This window comes from Muscardinus avellanarius (assembly GCF_963383645.1).
Source record: "Muscardinus avellanarius genome assembly, chromosome: 4".
Lineage (NCBI taxonomy): Eukaryota > Metazoa > Chordata > Mammalia > Rodentia > Gliridae > Muscardinus > Muscardinus avellanarius.
This window is the reverse complement of record NC_137789.1, coordinates 48,582,782-48,596,047: the sequence shown is the minus strand read 5'-3', so window position 1 is coordinate 48,596,047 and position 13,266 is coordinate 48,582,782. Positions and strand designations below refer to the sequence as shown.

General features: G+C 38.6%; 1 protein-coding gene across 1 annotated transcript in view; it reads left to right on the top strand.

Annotated features, from left to right (window-relative positions):
- Positions 1–13,266, top strand: part of NECAB1 (N-terminal EF-hand calcium binding protein 1) — a gene marked incomplete at both ends in the record, with an annotated part of 166,946 nt that overhangs the window by 21,210 nt on the left and 132,470 nt on the right. The window contains one exon of the mRNA XM_080693743.1: positions 12,244–12,352. Within this exon, the coding sequence (XP_080549869.1) occupies positions 12,244–12,352 (109 nt within the window). The remainder of the gene's footprint in view (positions 1–12,243; positions 12,353–13,266) is intronic.

Genomic DNA, 13,266 nt, shown 5'->3' with positions numbered 1-13,266 from the left:
TAATTAAAGGTCATACTTTATTCATAATTTCTTAGTTTTTACATAATGTCTTTTTTTCTATTCCAGGATTTCACCCAAGAAACCACATCAATTTAGTAATCACGTCTCCTTAGCCTTCTTTGGGTTAAAACCATTTCTAAGATTTTCCTTGGTTTTTATAATTTGTGTTTTGAGTGTGTCAGGTCTGGAATTTGGTAGCATATTCCTCATTTTGGACTTGTCTGATTTTTTTCTTATGACTAGACTAGATTATTTATTTTGGGGAAGAATGCCATAGGAGTAAAATTCAACCTACCATTTCAAGGGCATATACGATCAGATCAGTGTGACTTATAACTATTTTTGTTGACACTGAGAATATAATCAGATCTTTTCTATCAAAGGAATATCTTGACTTAAGCTCCCTTTTGTAAAACTGCCATTTTGTAAACTCGTGTGTCCTTATATTCTTTTCTGTTTTTTTCATTTCCTGAGAATTGCAAATGCCAACACTTCCCTTGACATCTCCTTTGCCAATGGCCTAAAGATTGTTCAGCTAACCTCCCACCAATAGGAACACAGCACAGGAGCCTCCTGCTGAAAATAACATACCCAACAGTTTTCCACTATGTTGTTCTTGCCTACCTAATTTTTTTTTTTTTCAAAAAGGCAGGATCACTTTTTGCAAAAAGTAAACTTGCCTTGCTGAGGCACTTTCAAATATGTGCCTTTTCTTACAATACCATGGAAATTTATTTCTAATAATACAGATCACCTGGCTGGAGCAGTATTTGGCAAATTCCTTCATCGTATAGTTTATTCTTTCTCCTTTCCCTACATCACACTTTGGAAGACAGTCGCTAGACTCAACCCACATGTAAGGAGCGGGGAGTTATATTCTGCCTTCTTCAAGGCTGTATTTAGCGTTCTTATGCATGGGACTTTTGACTATACTTTCATTCACTTATTAGTTCAATATTTATAACACCATAGACTCATGGATATTTATTACATGTTGGATTATAATCCAATACTACTCTATTTTTTTTCTTCCTGGAGATTGAAACTGGTAGTGTTCCACCTCTGAGTTTTTATTTTGAAATAGAATCTTGTTATGTTGCTAAGGATCTCACTACATTGCTAAGGTTGGACTCAACTTTGCTATCCTTCTGTCTCAACCCCCCAAGTACTGAGATTACATGCATGTGCCACTGTACCCAGTTCAATACTACTCTCTTTTTGTTGTTTTTGCTCAAATTATTTCTGCTCTGACCATTGATAATGCCTTTAACAGTGTACATTTTTAACAAATCTAAATCTACCTTCAAATAACACTCTGTCTCCATTGACAATATGGATACCCCTATCCTTATGAAATTCATATGGTACAATTTATCTTACTTATCAATATGCCATCCTCATGAATATGTTGCTAATACCATAACTTTTTATAGTTATATCTTAGATAAAAAACAGGTTAAATTTCAGTTTTCTTTCATTTGGCTCTTCTCTGATACTTGCTTTATGTAGCTCTGAGATTCTTACCTACATCACTTTTCTTCTCCAAATATTTTTCTAACATTTCTTGCGGTGCAGTTTTTGCTGGCAATGAATTCCTTCCATTTTGTTTGTCTAAGAAAATCTTTATTTAATCTTAACTTTTGAAAAATAATTTTATTGAGTATGATATTCTCCATCATAGTGTTTAGTTTAAACACTAAATATTTTAGTATCCACACATTGCTTTCATGATTTTTATCAATCAGTAAGTGCTCTGCACTGTAATTTTTATCCTTGTTCCTATATAAGTAATATGTTTATTGTTATTTCTATTATTTTTCTTCATTTCTTTTTAAATGTCCTTTTTGCCTTTGGTATCCTGCAATTTAAATCTAATATGCCCAGGTGTGAGTCTGGTATTTTTTTTTTTTAATTTTTAGGAGGCTGGTTTGATGATTGGGGGGGTGAAATTGATCTTCTCTGATATTATCTGAGCCTCTTTAGATCTATAGTTTGGTTTCTGTCATTAATTTTTGAAAGTTATTGGCCATTATTATTTCAAATATTTCTTCTGCTCTGTCCTTTTTTTCTGCTATATCAATTATGTATACATAACACTTTTTTTCCCTAGGGTTCTTGGAAATTCTACTCTTACTCTCTCTCTCTCTCTCTCTCTCTCTCTCTCTCTCTCTCTCTCTCTCTTTCTCCTTCTCTCTCTCTCTCACACACACACATAAACACACACACACACACACACACACACACACACACACACACACACACACACTACACATTTGACTCTGCACTGCATTTTTATAAACCTGTGTTTTGAAAGGAAAACCATTTCTAACACTCACTAAAAGTAGGGAGAATGGATGCTGACTTTTTTCTCTGTACCCATCCTCAAATTTTCTGATTCTTTCTCGAGTCAAGAGCACTGATGAGCCCCAAAGAGGCATTCTTTATTTTTGTTATGCATATTTTTTATTCCTATCATTTTCCTTTGGTTCTTTTCTAAGGTTTTTAATCTTTCTTTACCTATCTTCTCTTGCATATTATCTAATTTTTTGTATTAAAGTCTCTGCCATATTAATCATAGTTACTTAAAATTTCTTGCTTCATAATTCCAATATTTGTGTCATATCTGACTGGCTCTGATGTTATTTTGTCTCTTGAGAGTGTGATTTTTCTTGCATTTTAGCGTGTCTCATAATTTTTTTTATGAAGAATACATGAAGTAACAGGTATAGAAACTGAGATGAAAAGACCTCCAGTGTGAGGGTTTATGTTAGTCTCATTGGGAGTTGGGTTGTACTTACTATTTGCTCCGGCTGTAGGTGCTGGAGGTTTTAAGTTCTTGTGTCTTTTGTCTCTGTTATAGTCTTTGAGCATCCTAAGTACTCCTCCTCAAAGAGAGACTCAGTCCCTCAGCTCTCTCATCTGTAACCGACTGTCTCATATGGAAGCTGCTGGGTGTGTTGGGAAAGAGTGGGAATCATGATGTTCTGTAATGTCCAAGAGCGTGTGCATGTATGTCATTGTCAACATGATTTACATTATGAAGTGAGACTATAATGCACGAATAAAAGCACACACACAAAAGATGAAATCTCAGCTTGTCATTGGGCCTGTTTTCCTACACTGTCACTTTTGCAAATCTTTCTTTTTCTTCTTTCTTTTCTTTCTTTCTTTTTTTTTTTTTTTTTTTGGTGTTACTTGGGTTCCTGGAAGCCCTTCTACCTCCAAGCTACACTCCCAGACCTATTTTTACATTTTTATTTGGAAACAGGGTCTCCTAAGCCAGCATGTGTGGCTGGCTTTGAACCTGTGCGATCCTCCTGTCTCTGCCTCCCAAGTGCAGGGATTACAAGCGTGCGCCACCACGCCCCTCTTGCAAGTCTTTCTTATCTCTCCCCAAGGGTGGTTGAGAAAGGAAGGCTGGTGGGAACTGACTTGGTAGAATGAATACTTTTCACCCTGCTATCTTGGGGCTCTGGGAGTTCTTGCCTCTAGAGAGGAGACCCTGTTTATAGCGAACACTGGACATTTTTCATGATTACCCTCTCCTCACCTGCCGGAACCACAAAGGAATCTTTCTTGCCTTCCCACTGTGAGACTCTGGTAGGGCTCCTGGTGGTAAAATTCAGCAAAGTGTGGAGGCTCCCCAAAGGCTGCAGCCCCAGGGCTTTCTCCCTCTCATATTAGTCCATGCATAGCCTTTAGCCATTATTGGCAATTACCATTTAAGTGTATTTATCAATTGATGGCTTCAGTGACTTATCTCCAGGTGAGCAGAGCCTAACTGTGATTCTCTGGTTTCTCTTCTCTCCAGATTTTGGGTTGTGTTTTATCCAGTCACCTCAGTTCTCTGTAGGGTACGGAAAAAGTCACTGAATTTCAGTTTTGTCTGACTTTTTTGTTATTGTAAGGACAGGAGTAACAGTGTCTAAGAGTCTTGGCTTGATAAAGTGGAAATCAGAAGAGATTCTATTTTATTTTATGTATATATTTGATAAGATATCTGTGAAGAAATATATAGCCATTATTTTTACTGATGGCCAAGCCAGGGAACCTGCTTGGATCCCTGCTGGGAGGATTTGGGCACATCCCTGCATAAAAAGCAAGCAAATGATATAAAAAGGGAAAACACTTTAATGTAGTTTAATCAAACTGAGGAAAATCAGCTAGATTGCTTCTCTGCCAGTCCTATAAAAGTAATTATAATTTATAGAAACAAAAGACAGGAAATGTACAAATGTAGATTTAGCTGGGCTCTGCCAATCAGAGAATACATGTCACTGCTTCAGTTCCTTGGCACCCCCAGGGACACTTTCTCAGTCTCCATTCTCAGCACTAGGAAGTTTGGAATGGGCAAAGTGATTATTAGGAGGTTGTTTTAATTTTAAAGGGCTCTGTTTCATTTGGAGGCCAGAACAAGGAGTCTTGTGCAATTACATTAAGATGACATGAATATTTGACAGAAAAGACTTTATCCATTAAGTATAATAAATTGTAAGCATTAATTATAATTTCCCTAAATCTATCCTTTAACTTCACTTTACTAGCAAGTTTGCTATTTTTTATTTCTGCTTCTAAAATGTGCAGGCATTTGCAAAGCATACCCTGTCATTTCTGTACAAAACTTGGTGATGCTTTCTAGGTTCTCATTTTATATCAGAGGCTTTGACATTGCTATTGAAAAGGATCACATTTTGGTGTTGTGATCTTGATAAACTACAGAACTTAAAGTATTTAAAAATGTTAAAGTAACGTAAATGAAAAACCAGTGCTTTCAAAACATAATCATTGGCCAGGCGTGGTGGCGCACGCTTGTAATCCCCGCGCTTGGGAGGCGGAGACAGGAGGATCGCGCGGGTTCGAAGCCAGCCGCGCGCGCTGGCTTAGGAGATCCTGTTTCCAAATAAAAATGTAAACATAGGTCTGGGAGTGTAGCCCAGAGGTAGAAGGGCTTCCAGGAACCCCAGTACCACCAAAAAAAAAAAAATAAATAATAATAATAATAATAATAATAATCATTAGAGGGGGCGTGGGGAAGCTCACTAAGCATTGTATGCATGCATGTCTCTATCAACCTGAACTATATTATGATGTGAGTCCAATAAAATACACCAATATGAAATGCACTAATATGAGATGCACCAATAAAAGTTTAAAAGTAATAATTTTAAATGTTAATGAAAACTAGATTAAAAGTACCATACAGGAGGAACAACACTGAGATCAGAGCTCTAGCTTTTGGCAGATTTGTGAAAACAACTCAATGAGACATTAAAGGAAATTTTAAAGGGCCCTCTTATAAAAGAAGTTCTAGTTTTAGGGTATACAAAACATGATTACCTAGGGAAAAAATTTTAAATTTCTATCATTCAATTAACATATGAAATACTAATTTTCTGTATGTACTCAATAAATACTTTCTAAGGAAGAGTAGGAAATGGGAATAAAAAACACATACATAATTTTCATTTATCAAGAGCAGATTCTTAAAGCCACATGTACTATTGTTGGACTCCTACTATGTGCTAGGTACTGCATTAAATGTTTTGTGTGAAGCTTATCACTTACACCTTGTAATACTGGAGACTTTGTGAAAATTGAAACTTAAATAATTGAGTTGGCATTTCCAAAGTCTGTTCTGGGTCCTTTTCTTTCCCAATGTAAGCATTCTCCTTGGGAGAACTCGCTTCTGGGATTGCAATTACTGTTGGTTGATATTTCCTAAGCATATGCCTCAAGCTCTTACCCCTTGGCCTTTTTGGAACCATCAGATCCTTTTTCTCAATAGATATGCTTATGCTTATTCCACAGACAACTCTAGTTTCAAGGTATCTAGATCACTTTTAACTTTATCTGCTATTTTTGATGAGAGTACTCTCTTGCAATGAATGGAGATACACCATCCTTCTATCTCTCCATCCTGGAAAACAAGTGTCATCCTGAATGCCCTCACCCATCATCTCCAACCAATCACCAATTTGTGTTGACTCTGCTTCCTAAACAAAGTAAAACCATGTCCAGTTTCTGTATTTTTACTATCACCACCAAAGATTCTGCCCCCTTTGACCTTGGCATCCTACAGCGTTCTTTGAACAGGTCTTCCTTCAGCACACCTCTACAGTCCATTCTACTTACTGTGACCCTGGTAAGCTTTCTAAACTGTGGCAGTGGTCCCTGAGCTCTCTTGGGGTAAATTAAAAACTAATTACCATGATTTTTTCTGGCTTCTTGTGATGTTGTCTCTTTGTAGCTAATTCCTGGACTTCTCTTACCTTTCAATTATATATCCTTTGACAGAGAATACTGATTTTTTTCAACTTCCAATGCATTTAATCTCTTACCTCCTAGCTTTGTCATTTGCATTTCTTTTGCCTGTAGTATTCTTTCTCCTTAAATATTTTCTTTTACTAACCTTTAGTTTTCATTTGTATCTCACCAGCAATGTTTCTTCTTCTGGGAATCCTTCCCTATACCCTTATATATGAGGAGCTTAGTTTCTGAATGCTCTCACATGACACATGGTCCTCTGGGGATCCACTTATCGTACCAACCATATCATCAATGTTTGGTTGCTCATTGATCCATCCCTCGTCATAACTATAAGATCTGTAGAGGTGTGTCTACCTGTATTCTTAGCACAAAACATACTGCTTGGTAAGTACTAGGATCTTAAATATTTAGTGAAAGAATGGATGAAAGTGCTCTTCTAGTAAATGGCAAATCCATGTTTAAAACTGAAGGCTTTCTTTGTTTTAAGAGTGCGTTCCAACCAACCTCCCTCTGCTGCTTCCATCTAAAAAACAATTAATGGAATCTGGACTGTAAGGATAGAATAATTTAAAAATAAAGCAAAGGGAGGCCCACTATGCTCAGGACAAACTCAAACTAAGCATGTAATTCTAATAGAAAAAGTAAAGATCTGAGCCAGTGGAGGTAAAAGTTAAAATTTATCACCATCGGAAATCAAACCTCATATTATTAGGTGCCTGTGCGAGCCAAGCTTGTATAACCCAAGGTTTACTCCTATTTCATTTAAAAAATGTATCAGGAGAAAAACTGAACTTGAAAGAAGATGTTTTAATAAAACATTATAATTGCTTTATTAGTATAAAATCACACTTTCAGGGAATATTTTTCTTTTCCATTCTGTTAAAAAAATGCAATACTTGTGTTTAACATTAAGGTACTAGTCTACAACCATTTAAAAGTGACTCTGCAATTAATTGCTTGTTTAAAAGCATGGCAGCCTGAAGAGAAGCCTTTCAGAAGTCCTGCATGTGGTAAAACAGGCTTTAAAAGCATGCTTTTCACCTTGCAAGCTAGGACTGTAATTCAATACCTTCTTTTCCTTTTTTATATTTTGTTTAGTAAGAGTTTTTTTTTAGATCAGAGATCTTGCTAGCCAATGTTTTATTTGATAGTTTATACATTGTTACTTAAAATCACTTCCCTATCCTAATTGTGAAACAGTCCTCAGAAACCCACCCTGTCCACAAGATACCCAGGCAGCCAAAGTTCTGTTATAACCTTGCTCAGCTCACCTGAGAATGTTAACTGTTCACCAAGGAAAACATATTCCATCACCAAGAAGCATATATTGCATAATCCAACACCACAGTGGTGGAGTTGGAAATAGCATGTTGATTTGTGTTTTCTTTTTTCTTTCATTCTTTTTTAAATTGTAGAAGAAATGTCTTTTCTTTTCTGTCTTTGACCTGTACTTACATCTGCTTTATTTTTAGTTCCTCAGCCTGGCAATATATTTTTCATCAAAGTAAGGAGGTGCACAGTAGAAATATTGCACTCAGTCTAGCCTAAGAAATAAAATGTACTATGTGGGTCTAATGCTTAAAATAGTTATATGAGGCATGAAACTAAAATAACTCATCTAAAAAACAGAAATACAAATTAGACAATGGACAGCCCAGTGGATTAAGCTTCATTTTGTACGGGGTTGCTATGGTATTTGAATGACTGAGCTAGGCTTATCCAGGTGGTCACTGTTGTCAGGAACTCATTCTGTGCTTGATCCACCTCTGGATTTTTACCACTTCAATTGCTCTGTCTGCTCAGTTAACTATTGGCAAGAAGTAACTGGAAGACTGACATGTTGGCCTATTAAATTTATTTTTTTAATTTAATGCCTCTGCTTTTATTTTTTAATATGTTTTTACTGGTGCACTGTAGTCATACATCACAATGGAGTAAAAGAATTGTGAGGATATACAAGGACACATCATCCAATTAGCCTTTATCCTATCCCCATCCCATTCTCTCCCCCTTCCTCGATCCCATGCTTGATTTGGTGATTAACTTTGATATATTTGTTTACGTACATCATGTGTTTTAAAGAGATTCCATCTTCCCCCTTCCCATTTCCTCTGATTGGTCACCTTAATTGCTCCTCCATAGGGCCCTTTCCTCAACTAGGTCTCCTCCTATTACCCATTTCTTTCTAGTTTTTGCATATTAGGGAAAGCATCTGATTTTTTATTTTCTGTGATATTTCTCTGTGTATGCCACATTGCAAGTTCCAATCCAATTCCTGAAGGCTGCGGCGCTGGCCTGGCCACCCAGCAGACTCTGATCCTGGCCTCACTGGCTCCAGCACTGGCCTTGCCTCATGGCAGGATCCGATCCCAGCCTCGCCGACCCTGGGATCGGCCTCACCCCTCGGCAGGCTCTGATCATGGCCTTGGAGGCCCCAACACTGGCCTTGCCTCATGGAAGGCTCCAATCCCAGTCTTGCTGGCCCCAGAACTGGCCTCATCCCTCGGCAGGCTCCTATCCCAGCCTTGGAGGCCCCAGCACTGGCCTTGCCTCATAGCAGGCTGTGATCTCAGCCTTGCAGGCCCCAGTACTGGCCTAACCCCTCGACAGGCTCTGATCCTGGCCTCGGAGGCCCCAGAAAAGGCCTTGCCTCATGGCAGGTTATGATACTGGCCTTGCTGGCCCCGGCTCTGGCCTCACCACTCAGCAGCCTCTGATTCCAGCCTCCTTGGCCCTGGTGCCAGCCTAGTCACCCGGAAGGCTCCTATTCTGGCCTCAGAGTCCCCGGCACTGGCCTTGCTGTGCATCGGGTTCTGGTCTCTGTCACTATGAACAGGTCATCGACAGATGTTCCCTTTTTTCTTTCTTTCTTTTATGGTTCTGGGGTTCCTGGAAGCGCCTCTATCTCTGGGCTACACTCCCAGCGACCTATCTCTTTATATTTTTTATATTTTTATTTGGAAACAGGGTCTCTTAAACCAGCGAGGCTGGCCTCAAATGAGTGTGATCCTCCTGTCTCTGCCTCCCAAGCGTGGGGATTACAAGCGTGTGCCACCACACCCGGCGTTCTTTCTTTTTTTTTTTATTTAATGTGAGAAAGCAGTACATGTCATTTGCAAAAGCTGGGACCTCAAATACCTAGTGGCAATAAATTTTTTCTTCCCTCCAAAGGCAGAGGTCCATGGCTTCTCTTCAGAAAGCAGGCTCTGCTGTTCCACGTGCACCCTAGCCTCCCACTCTGCACAGAGGAGTGTGGTGGCCATGAGGGCTGATGACTCCCAGAACATGCAATGTGTAGGCCCATCCCGGCTATGTGGGACTCCCTCTGATACACCCCAAACCCTTTTGCCACTTAGCATGTTGTCCAGACTTCTTGAGCATATGTGGCAGGTACAATCAGTCTATTCTTGGGGAGATTTCCTCAAAAACTCAAGGTGGACTGGACTGGCTCTGTCTCCCCCTCCAATTTCTACCTTTGGGGCAATTTCTTCAGAAGATCAAGGTAGGTTGAATCAGGTCTCTGCCTCTCCAAAATAATAGCCTCCACCTCTGTTGCTGGCACTAGCACCCATGCCTCTGCACTGCCCCACCCCTGCTCCGCCAGCGCCACCTTCCACCTGGTTCTTCTGAGCTCCTTCCTTATATGATATGGTTTCCAGAATTCTTAAGCATGTGTGGCAGGGTCAGTCCCCCTTTGCGGGTTTTTTTTTTTTTTTTTTCCCAAAAGTTCCAAGTGACTTGGATAGAGTTTCTCTGCATCTCCTGAGTCCTGGCTGCCACCATCTTGGCCCCTCTTCAGTATTTTTTTTATGTAATAAGAGAAGACAGTATGTGTGTTTTGAAAAGGATGTGAGAACAAGCACTCAGAAGCAATGAATTTTATCTCCCTTCCAAGAGCCGAGGCCCATGACCTCATTGCGTAGAGCAGGGTTTGCTGTTCCGGGAGCACCGCGGCCCTCAGAGCAGCACAAAGGAGCGTGGCGGCCGGGTATGCTGAGTTCCTGGGATGCGCAGCTTGGCTCCCCGTCCGGCACTGCTCGGCTCCCTCCACCACATCCGGTTCATTTTTCTTACAAGGTGTGTTGTTATGAGTCCCAGCATGCGCAGCTGAAGTGGTCTTTTCTCTAATCCCTTCTGGGTGTTCTTCCAAAAGTCTCTTTTCTTGCGTTACTGGTGCCTCCTTCTCATCTTGCTTTTAATTCCACCATTATCCACTCTCTCTTCTGAATTCTAGATAGGAAGTTGGGCTGGAAGTGTCTCCTTAAGTTGTCCCAATCTGATATGAAACCAAGATCTGATCTGGTGTCTGGGGCTTCCCCGAGAAATGCTTGTCCTGTCCAGTGGCCGCGGTCACCACTGCAATCGTGGCCACCACCATCTTCCTTCCTCATCTGGCCTATTAAATTTCAAAAAATGGAAAATAAACCGGGCGTGGTGGTGCACGCTTGTAATCCCCGCGCTCGGGAGGCGGAGACAGGAGGATCACGCAGGTTCGAAGCCAGCCGTACTGGCTTAAGAGACCCTGTTTCCAAAAATAAAAAAGTATAAAATAGGTCTGGGAGTGTAGCCTGCAGGTAGAAGGGCTTCCAGGAACCCCAGTACTGCCAAAAAAGAAAAAAAAAAATAATTTTTAAACTGAGAGGTCTTTATGTTTTACAACAGGATTTCTTTTAAATATCACCATCTTTAAGTTCTTATCTAAAAAAGTAAGTATTTCAGTGATTAGATCTCTATGGTTTTTTTTTTTATACTACTGCCTCTCAAGGAATTGTGCAAATAGGATCCACACAAGTTAAAAATCCAGATTTCTTGTCTGCCACCCCACTGTGCTTTCTGTAAAATAGATTTTCCAGTAAGGCCCAAGAATCTGTATACTAACAGTTCTCTGTGGAATTTCTCAGCCACTTTTTGATGAAAAAATTCTCTAAATGCATCTTGAAGATTGAATATTATCCAATCATGCCTTTTCCTCCTGAAAGGCAAATTCTACTTTGTTTTTATAGTATAGTTGGTATGGCTGTTTTGTGACTCTGGGAAAATTTCTTCCTTCTTAGATCTCAGCTCCCTCATTGCAAATGTAAAGATTTATTCTATCACTTACTGTCATTCAGCACCTTATCTGGTAAAACTGAAAGACAGCTCCTGCACAGAGGAGAGGATTCTTCTCTCTCCCTCCATATCCATTCATTTCTTTAGAGTTGCTGCTTCTGTCGCTTGTATAAATAGTTTGCTGCTTATTAATTTGCTTTTTCCATCTGTGCTTATCCAGTTAGATGCTACTAAAACCCTTCCAGTTCTTAAATGAACAGAATCTATAATCCAAACTCCCATACATTTAAAGTGCACATCTCTTACAGCATTTGCTGTGTTCTACTGTGTAAAATAATTATATGTATGTATAAAAATCTCAGCTTTCATTAGACTTTCTGATTATTTCACTTTTATATTCCACAAAAAATAAAATTGTTTTGATTTAAAATTACTCACTATTTTATATACTATAAGAATGAACCTAGTTTGTTAGCTTGTAATAACAACTCCCCTAACCACATGTAAGCATGTATCCATTCAATCAGTTTACATTTATTAAATACCAGTCTTTATCTTGCAATCTGCTAGGTCCTGTATGTGCTTAGTACCATGAAGGCAAAACCTCTAAATAATTGACTGTGTTTTTGTCTCTTTATTTTGTTAATTCCAGGTAAATGCCTCATAAATGTTAAATCTTTGTCATGGGAATAAGTAAACCAAAAGTACTCAAAACCACTGTACACATCTGCAGGCAATAGGCCTTAAAGACATATTCAATTATTTTTATTTTTATACCTCGAACTCTTTTTCTTTTTGAATAAGTGTGCGCATAACACAATAATAAACATGTACTAGCATTTGTGCCAAGTTTTAAAAATCAAAAGAGAGAACAGTGCGTGAAGTTGAAATTACTTGCCTCTCTTCTGTTTGTTCTTATCATTTCAGATGATGGAAAATTATCCTTTGAAGAATTCAAAGCATATTTTGCAGATGGTGTTCTCAGTGGAGAAGAATTACATGAGCTCTTCCATACCATTGATACACATAATACTAAGTAAGGAATTTTTTAATTACTGGATTCTATAAATGAGGGAGAGACTATGAGGGAGAGAGGGAGGAAAATGGAGAGAGTACATTTTGTAACATTTACTTATGTTTTATTCTGAAATAGCCCTTGTTTAAAATTGGAAAATTAAAAAAATGGAGTGATCTTTATAGAGCCCTCCTAAAACAGTTTCATATTGTGCCTTTTTGTAGAATGGAAAGCAAAGTAGAAATGATAATTTTATTGCTTATGATAAATAATTTTAATTCTATCATTAATATATAAGCAGAATTTTGCCTTGTTACTTTGTCTTCATCTTAATTATCTTGTTTAAAAATTGTACTTAGCTGGGTGTGGTGCTGTTCACTTGTAATCCCAGTACTTGAGAGGCTGAGGCAGGAGGATCACAAGTTCACAGCCAGCTCTGGCAGTTTAGTGAGGCTTTCACCAACCTAGTGAGATTCTGTTTTCAAATAAAACATAAAATTGAGATGGGTGTATAGGTTGGAGGTAGAATGCCTCTGGGTTCAATCCCTAGTACCAAAAAACTGTTCTTAGGCCATTCTTATGTTAGTATATTAAAATGGGAGAAGTGTAGTAGTTATCTGAACAGTTCAAGTTTGCTGAATTCAAAATTACTGTTACCTGGGAGATTCAAGTAATGTAGGCCACATAATTACCTCAGAGAAGTTGATACATACAGTAATCTCTCCATTTTACTTATTTTACCTATATAAATGTCTCTTTTGCATTAGCATAACATGTGTGAAAGTTCTATATATAATCTCACTGTGCTTAAAAATATAAAATAATGAGAACTTGATGATGTTCGACAACAGAAATGGGCTGCATGTTTTGGATAATGAAGTCAAGTCACATTATTTGTGACAGTTGCAATTACACAATTCTGGTGTAAAAAAGCA